The sequence below is a fragment of the Pectinophora gossypiella genome, chromosome 14 (genome assembly GCF_024362695.1).
Source record: "Pectinophora gossypiella chromosome 14, ilPecGoss1.1, whole genome shotgun sequence".
NCBI classification, from domain to species: domain Eukaryota; kingdom Metazoa; phylum Arthropoda; class Insecta; order Lepidoptera; family Gelechiidae; genus Pectinophora; species Pectinophora gossypiella.
The window spans coordinates 2,514,972-2,535,372 of NC_065417.1; the positions used below are offsets into that span (position 1 = coordinate 2,514,972).

A 20,401-nucleotide genomic window follows, 5' to 3' on the forward strand; every position below is an offset into this window, starting at 1 on the left:
TTATTTATATATTGATTGATTGATTTATTTTTTTATTAAAATGTTATTAAGTTGTGACTGTGTTATATATTCAATGAATTAATTAATAATTGTAAGTCTATGTTCAATAAAGATTATTATATTATTATTATTAAATTATTTATGTAAAAAGAAAGGTAAATGTTGTAAATAGAAAAGTAAATAACGTCGTCCAAATTTACGGTCTCGCCTGGACACCCGCGCTAAGGTAACCATGAATTTAATGTTTGCACAGGATTAAGTAACGGACGTCAGTGAATTTATTATAAAGTCTGTTCATTTTTGCATATTTAGAGAGTTGGCAAATGAGAAAATATGGTATATATTATAATATATTTCACAAAGGTTTTTTATTTTTCCACTCGTGAAATGTAAGCGTTTGCGTAAGTACTATTACTTATTCTGTGGTCTTAACACTATATTTATTCTGTAATTGCCTTGATATGTACTGTTTCTCTTTGACTGGACGTATGAGTAAAATTAAAAAAAAAAAGTAAAAGAGTAAAAAAAAATGAATACTTACAATGTCATGAAAAAGATGGAACATTGCCAATGGTGTTTGATTTCATTTTGACTTGTAAATAGTCTTGTAACAAAGCTCTGATTTACCTGTTAGCACAATTGCCTAAATAATAGTAACCTCCTTCTTTGTTGAAGTCGGTTAAAATATCGGCTAACGAGCCTCTCAAAAGCTTGGGGGCCCTATCGACCGCGGGGCCCCTGAGCACTTCCTCATAGCACCTAGTGGAAAAAAGGGCCGGGGGCTTAGTAGGTACGTAAAATAGGTGCCTAAGCTGCTATTTCAATTTGTGTTTTAAGCACTCCAAATCCAAACAATGGTGACGTCATTTCCTTAGCAGCATATTTTTTTTCCTTATCGCCACGCGATGCGGAAGCGGGTTGCTGTTTCCGGTTTGCTTTATCTGATTCTTTTTTAAGTGAATTTCGTATTTTTTTAACTTAATGACTGAAAGGAGATAATTAATGGGTCAAAGATAAATTATAAAATGCTTATCTATAAAAAGAGACCATTATAGACGGCGATACGGCTCAACACCTGTCACTTCAGTCTAACAGAAAGCTCGGTGAGGTGTGGGTACCTACTTATACCATCTTGCGATACATGTACCTCTGACTACTCCATTGGGATGTAGTCGTGAGCTTATGTAATGTTATGGACTTCTTTCACCCTAAGGTTGCCTGGCAGAAATTGCTGTTTAGCAATAAGGCCGCCTATTGTGCTTATGTTTTTATTTGTATGTTTATTTCCTTTTGTATATGTCTTCGTGCAATAAAGTATTATTGATTGATTGAATACCTAGAAGGACGTATATTGACCAAATTGGAGATGTCCTTAGAAAAGGTTCAGTACGATCTACTGTGAACCGGCGTGCGTGTATGAAAAGATTGATGAATGTGGAGGAAGCAAGAGAAGTGTGTCAGGATCGAAGCAAATGGAATTCCATAGTCTCTGCTTACCCCGGTGGGGAATAGGCGGGAGTTTATGTATGTTATGTATGTATGCTATAAATAGACGCCAGTCTAAAAAGACCAAAAAACAGTGTAAATATTTTATTTTTCGATTTATTTACTTTTTTTTTATTGTCGAAGGGTTTTTGTTTTTATAGCACTTACTCGTGCGTGGGGAAACTCTCAAAGAAAAAAATAATTTTCGATGTATTTTATTTTCCTGTTTAATTTTAATTATCAATTAAGTAACAATGTTAGATGTACGACGTTTGACTGCGTTTGTTGATAACGTCACTACGCCAGTAATTCAATACAAAATTCTATAGAAAATTTGGTTTTGACATTTCAAAAGTAGCATATTACAAACATGATATTCTCTCGTGTGGGTTCATCAACACTGGAGTAGGGAATGCAATTCCGACTCGAGATCGCAAATTCGAGATCCCGCGGGATTGGAAATATCAATCCCGCGAGATCCCGAAATTTTAGGGATCTCGTCTAGTTCATAAAAAAATATAAAGTTAGGATGGCTGAAAACAATGAAAACTGCTTGTTTATGATAGTGAGGTTAATTAAAACAAAATATTTTTTGAAAGAAAACAATACCCTGTATTCTTCAATGTTACTAACCAAATAGTTAAGTTTTCTTTGGAAATCAGCATAATCAAAACAAAAAGTATAACTCGAGAGATTCGCCCAATCCCGTAAATCTTGCATGGAGTCTTGTCTTGTCTGTTATCTGGTATTCGGGAAGGAACATAATTGGGATTGATCCCCAAAAATTAGACGTGTTCTTAATGTCAATGGTACCCGGGATCGACTGCTTAACGTGCCCTCCGAAGCACTGATCATCCTACTTTCGGACAATCAGGTAATCAACCTGCAGTGTCCTAACCAAACTAGGGATCACAAAGTGATTTTTGTGATATGTCCCCACCGGGATTCGAACCCGGTACTTCCATCGTGAGTTCAACAGTTACCCACTGGACTACAGACGCTGTTAAAATTACGATATAATTATCTTCAAACAACATTGTGCCGACGTCTGTGGAAAATCGATATTTGAATGTTGAACACCGGAGATTGCAATAGTTTCAGGCGTTTTTCATGTAGTTCTACTACGAAAGGATGTCAGGCTAGAGGATGCCTGGAAGAAATTACCGCCGTGGCATTAAGGTCACTTGTTGCATATCTTTTTATGGTATAAGCGTGATTTTTAATGGTTTTAAGGACTTAAGGGTCTTATTAATACAAGGTTCAAGATAAATTATGAAATTTTTATTACTAACTAAAAAAAAACATTTTATTTTCCCTATTTAACTTATTTATGAAGTTTAATCAAGAAAAGCGTAATAATAAGTCCGATATTTTATCAAGTTTTTCTATGACGTCACAGTGTGCTTCTTCATACAAATTCCATAATAATTTAGTCTTTTGACGTTTAGTAAAAGTAACTGATTTGACTAGTTGGAAACTAGCCTACTAAGCGGAGTCCTGTGCCAGCAGTGGGACGTATATAGGCTTTTTGAAGAAAGAAAGGGAGATTTATTATTTTCAGACGTTATAGACATGGACAGGTAGGTAAGTACATTTACACAGCAAAGAAAAATAAAAATTAAATCTAATATTAACACTCACGCCAAGAAAACAAATAAATCATAATTAAAATAAAACACTAACTACAGTAAATAGTAGAAAACAACCCACTGACGGCCCGATCATAAAAGGAAATCGCGGCGTTAGCTACGACGCCATTTGTGCTTATAAATCTATGTTTTTTTTATGACTACTGAATAATAATTCGATCTACCCCATTGCGCAATATGTATGTTTATATACAAATAAACATTTATGTACACTGCTGAGTGTAAAAGGAACCCTGCCAAGTGCCTAATAAGTCCAAATTGCGCCAAAGTATTTGTCTAAATGAATATTGTTAGACCAAACAACCTGTACTGAACATTAACCTAACCTCCCAAGCACATTTCGGTCGTAAAACTCGAAATTAATGCTTCTGGAGGTAAAAGTATAGTAAAAAAATAACAGTACCTTCATACACGCTTGTCCGTTACAGACGGCGATACAGTTCACCACCAATCATGTTGATCTAATAGAAAGCTCGGTGAGGTGTGGATACTTAGTTCATCTTACGATGGATGTACCTTTGACTACCCCATTGGGATATAGTCGTGAGCTTATGTTATGTTACGTTCACACCATGAATTCCGTGCCATAGGGTGCCTTTACACCAGAGATGTGCTATGCAGCTATGCTGCGAAGATGTATAAGCTGCGCTATGAAACTATGTGGCCCTTTCCAGCAATACTAAGATGTGTGTGCTGTGCGAGGAAGATGCGCTGCGAAGACACGGGGGCACCAGCGCACATTCATCATCATCAATTTAAGAGCCACTCTCTTGTCGGTGTAGCATTTTCCATTCCAGTCTATCAAAGGCCAATTCCTTGACTTCCCTATAAGACACGACGTTAACCTTTTCTTTAATCTGTTCCATGTAAGCTCTTCTTGGTCTTCCCCTTCCTCTCTTACACATCGGCGCACATTGCGAGATATAAAATAACTTTTTGTTTCCACGATGGCATGTCTACTTTCAGCGAAAAACGCGGGCATACTGTAGGTACTCTGCTCGGAACATGGCTAAAGTACGCATCCACAGCACGAATCCATAGCACACATCTAAAGTACGCATCCTTCCATATAAAAACATATCTTAGTTGAATCCGTTTCCACCGGTGCTATGCTACGTTCACCAATGAATATGATTGGTGGATATCAGACATAGCACATCATATATAGCATAGCACATCTCTGGTGGAAAGGCACCCTTCCTGTTAGTTCTTCCTTCTATTCCTGAGATGTGGATAGGTGTCGGAGGGTGGATGAACAGAAAGTGGTATGTCAAGATCGTATGCAGATCACTAGATTTTTTTTGATGACAATTATACAAGTTCAATGTAATTTTTTTTCGAATTCGTTTTTCAAATTCATGTTTGGATCATAAAGATTATCACGTACTCAGCGGTGATACCCTGAGAAGTTTCGAAGGTATGTGACCTAAACCCGTATTGGGATGGTTTTCTCTTCGCGGGTTGGAAGGTCAGACAGGTAGTCGCTTCTGTAAACAACCGGACCTGTCAAATATTCAGGTTAGGTAAGCGGAACGTGTAAAAAACGAGATAACGCCAGGTAGATGATGACTACAAATTCAATGTCTGGCTAGACGAAGTATGTTCAGCTGCGTCAAGTGAACCTACTGTTTTATTTTTGCTACGGCAAATATAACGTAGGATAAGATGATAAGGTCAAAGTACTCATATTACATTATTACCTGATCCTGACGGAAGCTGATAAACTGCTCAATTAATTTTAAAAATATGGTTATAATGATGTTTACGGTTTTCCTCTTCTTTCGTGCGGGTTTAAGGTCCATGATCGATATTTCCAGTGGCTTCTACGACTACGTACTTTTATAAAAACTGTTATTAATGTGAGCCAATTAAATATCAGGTAAAAAAAATTCATTAAGTCGCCATACAACTAGGGAATGCAATCCCGAACTCGCGGGATTCCGATCTCACGAGATCTCGTTAAATTGTTCGGATCAATCTCGAAGCCTAATATGACGAGATCCCATTCGAGATTGACGGGATTGGGCGAATCTTATTGAGTTTTTTTTTTATTTGATTATGCTGTTTTCCAAAGAAAACTTAATTATTTAGTTTGTAACATTGAAGAATGAACGAATGTTTTTATTATCTTTCAATAAATATTTTGTTTTAATTTACCTCACCATCACGCACAAGCAATTTTCATCGTTTTCAGTCATCCTAACTTTATTTTTTTTATGTACTAGACGAGATCCCGACAATATCGAGGTCTCGCGGGATTGATATTTCCAATCCCGCGGAATCTCGAATTTGTGATCTCGATTCGGGATTGCAATAACTAGATACAACAGATACCAGGGTTGGTGAGACTGGCCATTGACCTTGTAACCTACATGTAAGAGGAAGACTTACTTGTTTAGTGTATCTTATAAGTGTATCTTACCAAGTTGATAAACTAAAGAACAGCCAAAGTAACTTGAAGCCTAAGGGAGCTTCCTTAATAAAGCCCTTTTGCAAGTGACTAACTTCGAAAACTTTCCTCAACCCTAATTTCGCATCCAGAAGCCCGAAAATTAGCGAACAGTATTAAACTACTCAAGTAATTCTAAGTTTTTGTACTCTTTCGGAACTGGTCTTGACGAATCATGTTTGCTGTGTAGATGCTTGCCTATTTTAGGGTTCCAAACCTCAAAAGGGAAAACGGAACCCTTATAGGATCACTTTGTTGTCCGTTTCTCCGTGTCTGTGAAAACCCTCTTTCTCAGGAACGCGTAGAATTATCTTGTTGAAATTAACATCGAACCACTCACATAAGTATGATGTTAAGGCTGCGTTTCCATTGATTTGGGGCTTTGCGAAGAGGAGCGGAGATGTGCAGGAATCGACCAATCACCGTGAGGGAGAGAGTGACAGAGCGTCTTCGTTTTTCGCTCTCTCAATCAATCAATCAATCAATAATACTTTATTGCACAACAGAACTTTACAGCACAAAGGACATAAACATACGAATAAAAACATAAGGCCGCCCATGACTTATTGCTAAAAAGCAAACGAGTTCTCGAACGCTGTGAGTGGTCAAATCCGCACATCTCCGACCATCAAAAAAAATCAACCATCAATAAAATAAAATAAATAAATAAAATCTCCGCGTCAGTGGAAACGAGGAAGCTGTAAAAAATCAAGCTGTAAATAGATGCCATGCAAAAAAAGAAACATATTATTTTCCTCCAGCCGCCTGTTTAAAAGCCAAGCAATGGAAGGACTCTCAAAGTCTCCAATTCCCAAAGAAAAATATAAGTAAATTAAAAGAAGATAATTAATAGCGGACAGGCTTGTAACTGAATTTCTCGGGGGCTTAGGAGGTATTTTTTTTCTCTCTCAATATTATATTTTAGCTTAGGAAATTTCATTCCGTCGGTTAGCCAAGGTTGCTGGATAGGGTTTTTTACGGAAAAAATAACTTATCGGGATAGTTTTGGGGAAAATGGGGAGTTTTTAATGTGTGGAATATTTCTGGCTGATATTTGAAGAACATTAAAATTAAAATAAAAAGGGTCTTGACAAGGTGATAGGACGGACAGACATACAAGAAACTGATCCGGTGCCGTTTTCCTTTTTACGTTCGGAACCATAAAAATAAATGAATATTCGTCAAAACATCTCCAAACTAAGGAATGCAATCCCCGATCCCGAAAATTTCGGGATCTCGCGGTATTGGTATTTCTAATCCCGCGGGACTTCGAATTTGCGATCTCGAATCGGGATTGCATTCCGTACTCCAAACACAGTAGGAAAACATTTTTATCCCGGACTCACTAAAGCTTATGGAGATAGAAATTTCCATAAGTTAATTAAAATTGATTAGATTTGGAATAAACAGCAATCACAAAGAGATGAGTTCTTATGTCTTCCGTTATGAAATTAACTTGTTTACATGCCCGTAGGCAGGGTGGAAGTTGTTCGTGTGAAAAGTAGGGGTTCCACGCTTTCAAATCTTTTTAGGACAAATCTTTGAATGGTACAGCATAAAAATAAAATAGTTAGAGATTTTCTGTGCTCTATAGAAATAAAAGAGGTTAAGGTTATAGGCTAAAGTTGCCTGGAAGAATTTCCATTTTTGCAATAAAGCCGCGGAATGTCTCTTGTCATTTTTGTAATTATTTTTAATGTAGTGTTTATATGCGCAATAAAGCGCTTTTTTTATTGCATTATATTGTAAATATGAGCACACGGCTACATTCTCATTTTTTAATAGGGCGCTCCATTGATCTACACAATTATTATTAAAAACAAAATAAAAGTTATTTTCCCGTGGTCTGGGGGTAAAGAAAGAACATTATCTCCCATATTAGGGTTCGAGTGCCGCTGCCGGCTCGGACACTAAACCACGGAATTTGACTTTGTGTTTTGTTGTTTAGTTCATAAATAATTGATAACACGTAGTTTCTAGGATTTGTGCGCCGTTTATGGCAATAGGCTCACATCCTATGACTCTAACAAAGCTGGCGAGGAGTGCGTATAATACTATACATCTCTGCCTACCCTTTCGGGGATACAAGCATGATGCTATGTTATGTCAGTTTATTAGGTTACTTCTGATTCGAACTCTTGAATCTAAACAAGACAAGAGTATGTCCCAAAATATTTCAAGTCCATGGTGTCATGGAAATTTCTTATGCGAGCACGGGCTCAAACATAGTTATAATGCTATATTAATTTCAAGGGATTCTCTGTCTTAGCGTTGTTTATGTAACTAGTAGATACTTAGAGAGATTTAAACTGAGTTTGAATAATTATCATATTGCCTAATAAATGGATAAGACAAACTCACTATGTATAGAAGAACTCACTATGTAAATACAGACGAACTCACTATGTATATACAGACGAACTCACTATCTATGTATAGACGAGCTCACTCACAACCTCACGTCGTTAGTCCAACATCAATGTGGCAGAGCCGCAAGTAATCAGAAGACAACAGGGTGTATACATATAAACCTCTACCTACCCCTTCGTGGATATAGGCGTGGTATTAAGGTCTTAACGGTACCATAACGAATACTGCGGGGGATGATTCAGACCATGGTTCTGAGTTAATATCAAGTGGAAATTTCCGTCGCAAAATTACTTACTTTTTGTTTTTGTTTTTTAATTATTTTCAATTCTATACTTTTGCGACGGAAATTTCCACTTGATACCAACTAATAATAATAAGCTGAATTATCTCGCTCAGTATTCGTTACGATGTCACTTACACCCCGTATAAGTACGTACAAACAAATATATACACGAATATACGCACTTGTGTAACTCTGCGTTGATATAAAGTGAAATTTCCTGTCAGAAAATTAATGAAAATTTTAGTTTGTTTTTTAATTTTTTATGTTTTCAGTTTCATACTTTTGCGATGTCACCAACAATCGGTATAACAATGAATAGGTCGTGTTTACCTGTACTAAAACATCGTAACCAATATGTATATTTTGCTTAGAATACATATGGCGAGATACGATCGAAGCGAACGAAAAATAATTTACATGATATTGAATTTTTATCTTCGTTGTATAAGTTATTTTATCCATGCAGTTCAATATTGTACGTACAGTGGTGTAAGTAAACTCATAGGGCAGATTGGCATTCGGCTACAGCTGTCTTCTAAATGTCACTGGTGTAGAACTTAGGTGGGAACAGAAGGAGATTTACGTACGGTCACGAGCATTAATATGTATACACTTCGGTACCATGTCACAGCAACTTTTTTGACAAATTGAACTGAAAGTCTCACTAAATGTCAAATATGTAAGTACGACAGAGTCCTAAAGTGGGTACATTATATTGCTCATGACTGTACACACATTCATACATAACGGTCAAACACATAACCCTAATTTTTGCGTCGCGCAGTCGGACGAAACTAAAATCGATTTCTTTGTCCGTGAGTAGAAATATAAAGTATAAAATATACCTACAGTTAAAACACTCAAATGCGAAATGAAGAAACGACGCGAATTGCGGGGAAATACTCGAAATTCGCGCGCATTCGAAATCTTTCTTGCGTGCTCAAGCGTTCTCACGAGAACAGATTTAAACTCGAAATATGTGCGGCTTCGTCGAATACTTAACTCTTCCTTGCAAATACGTTTTTAGCTTCGTTTCATTTTTGTTCAAACTTAAAATGGTAAAATGTTCAATGCCCCTCTAGACAAACGATAATTACCGACGAGTAGGTATGTCTTCACTCACTGTCAGTAATTCAAGTTCGGCTCGGATTGCTATTTATTTATTTAATGGATCACTTACAGCTATGCACATTGGTGCTAATTCCTGTAAACACCATCTAATTTTATTTTAAGTTATAACTGTCAAAAAAATGAAAAGACGCTGTGGGCCACATTCGCTAGTAGACCTGCAGTAGATCAGCAGCACCTGGCGCCCACAACCTGCAGAGGCGCGTGCCTTGCTATGCCCTCCACCCCGCGCCGCTGCTGCAGATGCTGTGAATCAAGAGTGTGACGTGGGGCGGAAGGCTTGGCGGGACACGCATCTAAGTTTTATCCAACAGGTATTGTCTGGACCTAGTTCTAGCCGGAATAATATCGGATAGACCTAGTTTTATCCAACAGGGAATGTCACAGACAAGCGCCATCTAGCGAAAACGGGATGTAACAATTTAGCTAGCTGGCCACATATTTTATCATAAAACAATAGAAACAAAATGGAGTAGCAAGAACGACGCTGTTTTATTTTCCCGCTCCTTATATTATTCATTATATTCAACCAAATATATCCAAACCGATTATCTATTTCTTCAGGGAATGGCTGGACCTAGTTGTAGCCGGCATGAAGAAGGCTAGACCTAGTTTTACCCGAAAACAATCGGCTAATACTAGGTTTAACCAAGAGTAAGTGGTTTAACCTTGTAGCAGAGTACAAACTCTGCACATACTGGCCTTTTGTTCGGACCATCATCATTTTAAATTACGAAATTCTCATTCCATTCCATTCGCATTTCCTTTCATTTTACTCACTTTTTGACTCACTGAATCCCCGACCTTCATAAAAACAACAAGTGTATTATACCGTTTAGGGCCGTGCCCTCTAAATCCTTAGTCTGGAATCTTTTTGAAATGTGTATATTGTGAACTATTATTTTTGTGACTATGTTACTAAGTTTTGTGAAGTGTTTTTAATAAACTATATATATATTGCTGCTTGCTGTTGCTTCTACCTTTTCACCAATCATTCCCCTACTCTGCCGGCACGTCGGGATACCATACCCTCACCTCTCAGCGTGCCGCAACCTAGTTCTAACCGGCTAAAACTAGGTGTAGCCGCACTTCGGGTATTAGCCGTAACATAATTATATAAATACAATGATTGATCTTGCTTATAAAATTTTTGTCAATATGATGCCAATACACAGCCTTGCTGATTATTAGATTGATGGCAGGCATAATTACCGATAATCAATCAAGAGTTTTGAGGTTAGAAGAGAAGAGGTTATAATAAAATTAATATTGACACATATTGTTCAAGGCAAGGGTACTTTCAAATTTGCTACAATAAGTACTAACCGGGACCAACTGCTTAACATGCCTTGTTAAGCACGGATTATTTTACCTATGGACAATCAGGTCATAAGCCTGTAATGTCGTAACCACAAACTAGGGATGTCAAAGTGTTTTTTATGAAGTGTCCCTACCGGGATTCGAACCTAAGTCGTCCCGGATGATCATGAGCCCAACGTTCTACCACTGGACTACAGAGGCCGCTATTTATTTCTATGTAAATAATATTGTAGTGTATATTCTTATACGAGTAGTTCTATTAATAAATTCATTTCTGAATGCGCAAACGCAGACATAATTTGGTCGCGTATTCCGGCGCCACACAAACAAACTTTATAGGCAAATGTTACAGTTCAGAATAGATTTGCACATGTTTACGAACAAGTTGAAATGGTCTTTGTCGAACGGAAATGTCTAATGTTACGGATTTTCTGAGCTGTTTTGTATTTGGTATTTCTTATTCATATTCATACATTTTTAGCCGTGCTAATTATATCTGATACTATTTATATTTTGTTTTGATAAATCTACAAACTGGCTTATCGTAAAAATTATTTATCATCCTACGGTTGCCTGAAAGAAATTGCTTTACAGCAATAAGGCCGCCGATTGTGCTTCACTTGTCTTGTTTTGTGATTGTTTTAACGTTGTGTTTATATGTGTACAATAAAGCGTTTTTGTATTGTATTCTATAAATATAAAAACCCGCAGTGCACAGTCATGAGCAATACAATGTACCCACTTTAGAATTCTGTCGCACTAACATATTTGACATTTAGTGAGACTTACAGGTTCAATTTGTCAAAAAAGTTAATGTGACATGGTACCAAAGTGTACATATTAATGCTCGTGACCGTACTGAGTAGATGCACTACAAACTGAGCTAATCGTTCGTAATAAGTATACTTTACAGTACTTACTTACTTCTTCTTAATCTTAACATAGCCGCGAGGTACAACATTTCAGTAAGAGAAAGGTTGTGAAAGCTTAATTAAAACTAGAAGCTTTTGAAAACATAAAAAGAAAAAGGTAACGAAGCTCTAAAAGAAAATAATACTTTTCTCCACCGCTCTGATATTTATATTTACAAGTTTTATTAAATTCCATTATCAGAAAACAAATTTCAGGTGTACCACTTACTGCAGAAGTTCTAAGGGCTCTATTTCACTATGAACTAAAGGCGCAACCACATCTTACTAATATCTTATCTTACTAACATTATAAATGTGAAAGTTTGTGAGTATGGATGTTTGGATGTTAGTTACTCTTTCACGTAAAAACTACTTAATGGATTTTAATGAAACTTTACAATAATGTAGCTTAAACATCAGAATAACACACAGGTTTTAACAATTTAAAACATCGGAAATTGTTACCGCGGAAACCGAAATCCACGCGGACGAAGTCGCGGGCGGACGTTAGTTTTACAATAAAATACCACACAATGGTGTTGATTTCAGTACAGACTTTCTAATTTCATGAGTGAAAACTGTACAGCGCCATCTATATTAATTTTGAGGAACGTGCCCTGCAAAATCCCTCATTAGGATTTGGTATATATCCCAATTGGGGTAGTCAGAGGTGAGATGAATTAAGTACCCGCACCACATTCTTTCTTCTATCGTGTGGCTTGTGAGATGGAGTACCAACCTCATCAACCCTGGTGTCAGGGTTACTATTGAGGCGCCAAAGGCCCCTGGTATGGCTCATGTAACGACTACTTACTTACATCAGTAAGTAGTAACCGGGACCAACGGCTTAACGAGTTTTCTGTTAGATCATTGTGATTATAGAAGAATTTATATCAAGCCGTTAAGATTATTTAGTTGGTCATTTCACTTCGAATTCAAGTCCAAATTGGATTTCCTCAGACCCTGGAATTCGGTAGAAGGGACCAATTAAAAAGGATAATGGACACAATCATTGCTGAGAATTAGTGACGCTCAATTTCGGTAATTTTTTTTCGCCCCTGGGACAAATTTGAGTTCCGGGATTCGTTTACTGGAAATAGATTTGCACATGACGGAAGACGAGAATTTTTTTCAGGAAACTTCTCTTCTATCGTGTGTTGTGCTGTGTGGTGTGTTGTGGGTTGTAAGGTGGAATACCAACCTCATCAACCCTGGTGTCAGGGTTATTACTGAGCCACCAAAGGCTCATGTAACGACTACATACTTACAGGAATAGTGGATAGGCTTTAAAAATGGTATGGCACAAGGTTAAGTGTTAGTGACCCCGTAACGAAAACTTTGAAGGATCATACAGATCATGATTCTGAGATAAAAAGAAAAGAATAGAACTGAAATTATAAAAATAAACATATAGAATCATACATTTTGCGATGAAAAATTCCATTTGTTTAACTCAGATTTATGACCTAAATCATCCCGCTCAGTATTCGGTACGGTGTCGCTAACAGCCCTAGCATTTTCCCGTTTTTCACACGGTCCGCTTACCTAACCTGACGATTTGACAGATCCGGTTTTTTACAGAAGCGACTGCCTGTCTGACTATTCAACCCGAGAAGGGAAAACCAGCCCAATACAGGTTAGGTCACATACCTCAAAAAATGCAATTCTGGAGAATGTGGGTTTCCTCACGATGTTTTCTTTCACAGCTGAGCACGTGATAATCATTTATGATCCAAACATGAATTCGAAAACAAATTCGACAATCATTTTGTTAGGGCGGTGCTGGATTTGAACCTGCGACTTCAAAGTGAGAGGCAAGCGTTCTACCAACTGGGATACCACGGCTCTCAATTATCACAAATATTAATTCAAAGTCAGAAAAGTCGAATTCTGCGGAATTTTATTTTAAGAAAAGAACAATTTAATTTTCGAAACAACACTGGAACCATTTCGCGGTGCCACTTCAAAACCGGAGTGTCGCTATCTCTTATCAACAGTAGTACAGTATCTACCCTTGCACTGAAAATATGATAACCGCTAACATCAGTACATTGACATTGACAATCTCTTAGCTAGCTGGTTTTGTCACACAACAGACACTCTATACAAAAAAAATCTATGATTGGCCCGATGGTGATCAGGTGATCAGCCTGTAATGTCCTAACCAAACTAGGGATCACGAAGTGATTTTTGTGATATGTCCCCACTGGGATTTGAACGTGGGACATCCGGATAACCTCAATACTCTTGATAATCAATCAAGAGTATTGAGGTTAGAAGAGCAGAGGTTATAATAAGATTAATATTGACACATATTGTTCAAGGCAAGGGTGCTTTCAAATTTGCTACAATAAGTACTAACCGGGACCAACTGCTTAACATGCCTTGTTAAGCACGGATCATTTTACCTATGGACAATCAGGTCATAAGCCTGTAATGTCGTAACCACAAACTAGGGATGTCAAAGTGATTTTTATGAAGTGTCCCTACCGGGATTCGAACCTAAGTCGTCCCGGATGATCATGAGCCCAACGCTCAAACCACTGGACCACGGAGGCCACTAAAATCAGATAACTAGCAAACATCAGTTTCCTGGCTTTGGCTCTATTCTATTCGCTAGCTCGTATTGTTCTAGACAGACCGGTTGGTGCCATTCAATATGCATTATGCAGAGTTGTGTATCATCGTGAACCGCGTCTGCTGTTTTGATAAAGAGCTTTTCACTTAGACAAACGCGCTCGGTCTGCGATTGTTGAAGTTAAGCAACTTTCGCAAAGGCCGGTCATAGGATGGGTGACCACAAAAAAAAGTTTTCATCTCGAGCTCCTCCGTGCTTCGGAAGGCACGTTGGTCACGGCTGCATTAGCAGTCGTTAATAACGATCAATCCGCACTGGGCCCGCGTGATGGTTTAAGGCCCGATCTCCCTATCCATCCATAGGGAAGGCCCGTGCCCCAGCAGTGGGGACGTTAATGGGCTGATGATGATGACTTAGATAAAGGACAATTGCTAGACTGAAGATGGACCATGAACCAGGTTCATAACTATAGTTACAAACATCCTATTACGTCATGTTGCGTGCAATGAAAAGGTATAAGTTTTTTTATCACTTCTATCGTGTGGCTTGTGAGATGGAGTACCAACCTCATCAACCCTGGTGTCAGGGTTACTATTGAGCCGCCAAAGACCCCTGACATGGCTCATGTAACGACTACATACTTACATCAGTAAATAGTAACAGGGACCAACGGCTTAACGTGCCTTCCGAAGCACGGATCATCTTACTTTCGGACAATCAGGTGATCAGCCCGTAATGTCCTAACCAAACTAGGGACCACAAAGTATTTTTTGTATATTGTCCCCACCGGGAATCGAACGCTAATATAAAAAAAACAACTAAACGTTCTCGTACGGTTAATACGAATATAATTACGACTGTTACTTTCTGCCGAAAATTTACTACAAATGTTTCAACTTCGCCCCAAACCAATTATTCCAATGGTTTTGTATCACAAACTCGTTAAAACAATGTCACTTTCTCGTGTATTGTGTTATAGGGTGACAATTGGCCCTTTGCTATTCAGAGAACAAAAAAACATAGAACTTTGACAATATTTACAATACAAAGAATAAAAATGAAATCGGTATTCAAAATTCTATATAAAATAAATTAAATTCATCTTTTTTGGGGTTATGTATACATTTTTACAATTAAATACCAGATAACATTTTTATTTTGTTCGAAAATAAATTTAAAGCTCATGTGAAGCTTACTTTATGTAAAAAAGCTTATGATTAATGATTACCTAAATGATGGGGTTGGTAATCCACCTCACAACCCACACGATAGAAGAAGATGTAAATGATTAAAATGCCTGGTATTAAATGTGTTCCTCTAGTTATTAAAGAACTTGTAATGTGGTATACATTACAACACATACATTGATTAAAAAGCTGTGTTGCTGTTGGAGTTTCTTGTCATTTCTCCTCAGCCGTAACACCTTGCGAAATGACGTAGATTCAAAAATGATTTTACCTTCAACAAGTTTATCCATGATAATTACTTTGAATAAATGATTCTGATTTCTGCTTTTAGAAACCGTATTATGTAGGCCTAAGTTTACATACACCTAGGTACCTCAATCGACACTGTATCAATAAGTTTGAGTTTTCCTTTTACTAAAACATTTGATATATTTTGAGTCTTTAATATACTGTTATTTCGGGCGGGCCTTCCCTATGGATGGATAGGGAGATCGGGCCTTAAACCACCACGCGGGCCCAGTGCGGATTGGTAGTTATTAACGACTGCTAATGTAGCCGGGACCAACGGCTTAACGTGCCTTCCGAAGCACGGAGGAACTCGAGATGAAAACTTTTTTTTTGTGGTCACCCATCCTATGACCGGCCTTTGCGAAAGTTGCTTAACTTCAACAATCGCAGACCGAGCGCGTTAACCGCTGCGCGACCGAGCTCCTCCATCAATACACTTAGCTGCAAAATTGAGAGTACTTAGAGTAAAATACCGAACTATTACCGCCTTATTCAAGATTATATATCCCAATTGGGGTAGTCAGAGGTACATCCATCGCAAGATGAACTAAGCTCATTGTGCTATCCGTCAGACCAATGTGATAGGTGGCGAGCCGTATCGCTGTCTATAATGGTCGAGTGTGTTACTTGTGTTAGTGAATACTTTACTCATTGGTGAGAGTCCGATACCAGGGTTCGAATCGACGCTCCCCGTTTGAGAAGCAAGCCGATATACCACAGGACCATAGTGACTTTCATAAACGAATACTGCCAGTTAAAAAAAAGGTGTAAGTGCTTAGTTCGCGCCACGAAAGCTGACAATTGCTTCAAAGCAACTGTTGCTAAATGTTTGTGTTTTGTGTGCAAAGAAGTATATTTGATTTGATTTGATGATTACAAAGTTAAGAATACCTATTTTGCGATTTGGTAACTCGTAAAGACGTTCATTTGAAAGCATTCACATATTCTTCATAAACTTCATTACGGAACATTCTGAAACTTTTCCTTCATAATTCATGCTTCAGCGAGTTTATTTATGGTGGAAGTTTGCATTCTTTCTTCAATGTATGTACAGTCATGAGCAATATAATGTACCCACTTTAGGACTCTGTCGCACTAACATATTTGACATTTAGTGGGACTTACAGTTCAATTTGTCAAAAAAGTTAATGTGACATGGTACCAAAGTGTATACATATTAATGCTCGTGACCGTACCATGTGAGACTCATCAGCAATATCTCCAATACAATACAATACAAATATACTTTATTGCACCAAAATAAAAGGAAATATTTACAAAATATTCTTAACTTAAGGTACATGGCAAATGGTGGCTTTATCGCTTGAAGCTAATGTCCTCGCTTAGATTATGTTAAAGTAATCAATGCAGGTTAGAGACGAAAAGAAAACCCCAATACATACGCTCGCAATCCGTAATATGGAGGGCAGAGCCACGAGTAACCAGAAGACAACATGAAGCCACTTTTGATACGACGTCATAAAAAGGAACTGAAGAACTGGAATCAGGAAGACGCATATGGGCCATCCATGTGTTTAATTGCAGCAAGTAGAGCTGACTATCTGGTAGTAGTAATGGTAACAGGTGATCAGATGTTAAAAAGAACAATCCCTCTGTCTTTTTTTGCCACATACTCTAAAAGATTATAATACATACATACATAAACTCACGCCTATTTCCCGCCGGGGTAAGCAGAGAATGGAATGCAATTCCATTTGCTTCGATCCTGGCACACTTCTTTTGCGAAAAGATTAATATTAGGTAAACGCTTTTTAAATAGATAACAATCATTTCTGTCGTATGTTGCCAGCTTAATACTAAGGTCCGCTTTAAACTGTTATCGCTTCGCAACATTCTCACCACTTCCCGAACGTGTTTAGATCATTACAAGCAGAAACCACAACCTTGCGTCGGCGCAAATTTCGGTTCACGTTTGCGTCCAAATTATTTTTACTCCGAAAGTAAACTGTATGCGGATTTATTCGCATCTCGTAAACGTTGAGCATGATTCACGGTAAGCTTTTAACGACCAATCAAAAACCGAGTTCTCGAGCCAGATACTGGAATGGGTTTGGAGAGGGAGGTCTGGCAACGTCGCGTTTTCGGGAATACCCAGGAAGTATGACTGAATTGATTGAGGTCATTTTATGCTAGCATGGGAGGAAAGTACAACGCGTTCAGCTGTTTATCAACCCGGGTATGACGTATAGATATTGTGTTCTTTCTAGCATGATGATCGATATATGGGTGACAGGCTTTAGGGTGACTTTAGGTGGGGTAAGTATGGTGGGGTCGACTAATTTATTAAAAACATCATAGAAGGAAAGCTAGACGGAAAGAGAGGAATGGGAAGACCAAAAAGAGCTTACATGTAACAGATTAAAGAAAAGGTTAACGTCGTGTCTTATAGGGAAGTCAAGGAATTGGCCTTTGATAGACTGGAATGGAAAATGCTACACCGACAAGAGCGTGGCTCTTAAATTGATGATGATGAAGTATGGATACTTGAGGAACCAGCACATTTCGCGCGTTTGCCAGCAGCCAAAGGTTGTTTTGATGTATCGACACTACTACTAATTCGAGTGTGTGAATAGGGATTACAATGTCCTGGCGAAATGCGGTATTTCATCCCCCTTTAATTCGTCTTTACATTTCAAAATGTACCTTACATCGTAGTTGGGTTCAAATCCCGACACAGGCTCTAAACTAGTGAATTCGACCTGGTAAGTTTGAATACGTGTTTGGATTATAGATAAATGATATCATCGGCCTCCGTGGTCCAGTGGTTGAGCGTTGGGTTCACAATCCGGAGGGCTCGGGTTCGAATCCCGGTGAGGACATATCACAAAAATCACTTTGTGATCCCTAGTTTGGTCCTAACCTGATGTCCAAAAGTAAGATGATCCGTGCTTCGAAAGGCACGAGCCGTTGGTACCGGTTACTACTTACTGATTTAAGTAAGTAGTCGTTACATGAGCCACGTCAGGGGCCTTTGGCGGCTCTATAATAACTCTGACACCAGGGTTGATGAGGTTGGTAATTCACCTCACAACCCACACGATAGAAGACTACCTATAAGGCAACGATATAGTGTACTGTGACCATTTAATTATTATTTACGAGTTTACGTAGGTAGACAATAATGAGAATATTTTGATAGAGCTTTTTTATGTATTTCATTCATCGGATTTCCTTATTTAATAACAGAGTAACTAGTAGAGCACAATCTTTTGTCTTTTAGAAGCAGCAAAAATGATTAAACTGCATTCTTTTTTTTTTTTTCATCTAAAGCGACGCGACAGCTGAACCACGATATTGGGTTTTGCAAATCGGCGTCCATCTGAACGTTTGCTAAATTTTCCGAATGGAAATTGTAAACTAGTGTATAAGCTTCTTTGTAAACTGTTTGTTTACGTAGTTTTTTTTAGATCAGTCGCCTGTTAGACGAAAATACTCGGCCAAAAAACAATTTCAGTTTGATAACAACGGCCGAAATATTGATAGCGTCGAGTTTTGATGAAGTGCAGGTACTTTTTCGTGCAGTAAAACAATTTCAGATAATTTTGAATACCACCTGTCTTATATCGGCCACAATTCCGAGGGCTATAAACTCAAATTACCTACTATCAAAAACGCTTTCACTTCACACAAGTCCATGAACCCAATCAGGGAAGACATACAACACTTACAATCCGGAATCGGCTGTTTGCCAACTTTTTCGTTCCCAAATCGAATTAAAAAAAAGCACTCAAACTTCGGTTATATATAGTTGAGGTGAACGCACGTCGTAGCACTGACCTCCTTTCTGTGTGATGTTGAAGGTGCGGAGTCGGTACGAGTCCTCGTCTGGTTCCTCTTCGGGCTGGTGCGCTGTGGGACGAGGGACGTCGAGGAAAGCGTTGGAGCGGCGTGGAGCAGTCGAGGCGCCGGCGGGAGGCCTACGACGAGCGGACGCCTGACGCCTCACTTGAGGAGGAGTCTCGACTTCTGCCAGTCTCGGTTCAGAGCTGTACCGCGCACGGGTCTCCTTATCCAGCTGTTGCTGCTGCTGCTGCCGGCGGTAGCGCACGGACCTGCCGCCGGTGATGCGCGCGGACTGCGAGCGCGTGGCGGGGCGGCGGCGTGGCGCCGGCGTCGTCTCCATAGGAGCGGCCAGCGCCTCCATGCTCGCGGAAGCCGGCGCGCATATCGACTGCGAGCGCTTCGTACGTCCGTCCGTTGCCATCGTCGCGGCGATACTGACTGGATTTCGCCGTTTCGCTCCCCTCCCCGCCTCCCCTCGCCCCGCACTTGTTGCATCCCGGCTTTCGGGATTAGTGCTCTTTTTAAACGTCTAATTCGAACCGTAACGATGACGTCATTAATCTGAAAGTTGTTATCACAAACTTGGGCGGCGATTTGGGCGGGCAAATTGTAGGGCGGGCGGCCTGAAACTTATCTTATGTTTTTGATTTCACTTTCAGTTGGATTTATTTGTTTTTGTTATCAGACTTGGCGTCGAGTGAGTTCGACTATGAATTATGATCGAGGAACATTAGAATGTTATATAATTTGAAATGTTAGAATGTCTTTAATTGCAATGATTATAAACTAATATACCATAGATAATATCTAAATGTAGTGCGATAAGTTGGATATATCAACTTGTGTGAATGTTTTTTATAAATGTTGTGCTGATTGAATCAGTGCTTCGGAAGGCACGTCAAGCAGTTGGCATTGGGTCAGACTTCTAGATGTAAAATACACTTTGCAA

The 20,401-nt window shown here is 38.7% G+C and overlaps 1 protein-coding gene across 1 annotated transcript in view; it reads right to left on the reverse strand.

Annotated features, from left to right (window-relative positions):
- Window positions 1-19,869, reverse strand: part of LOC126372516 (GTP-binding protein REM 1) — a 195,071-nt gene extending 175,202 nt beyond the window's left edge. The window contains exon 1 of the mRNA XM_050018318.1: window positions 19,447-19,869. Within this exon, the coding sequence (XP_049874275.1) occupies window positions 19,447-19,813 (367 nt within the window). The 5' untranslated portion in view covers window positions 19,814-19,869. The remainder of the gene's footprint in view (window positions 1-19,446) is intronic.
- Between the last annotated feature and the right edge of the window lie 532 nt (window positions 19,870-20,401).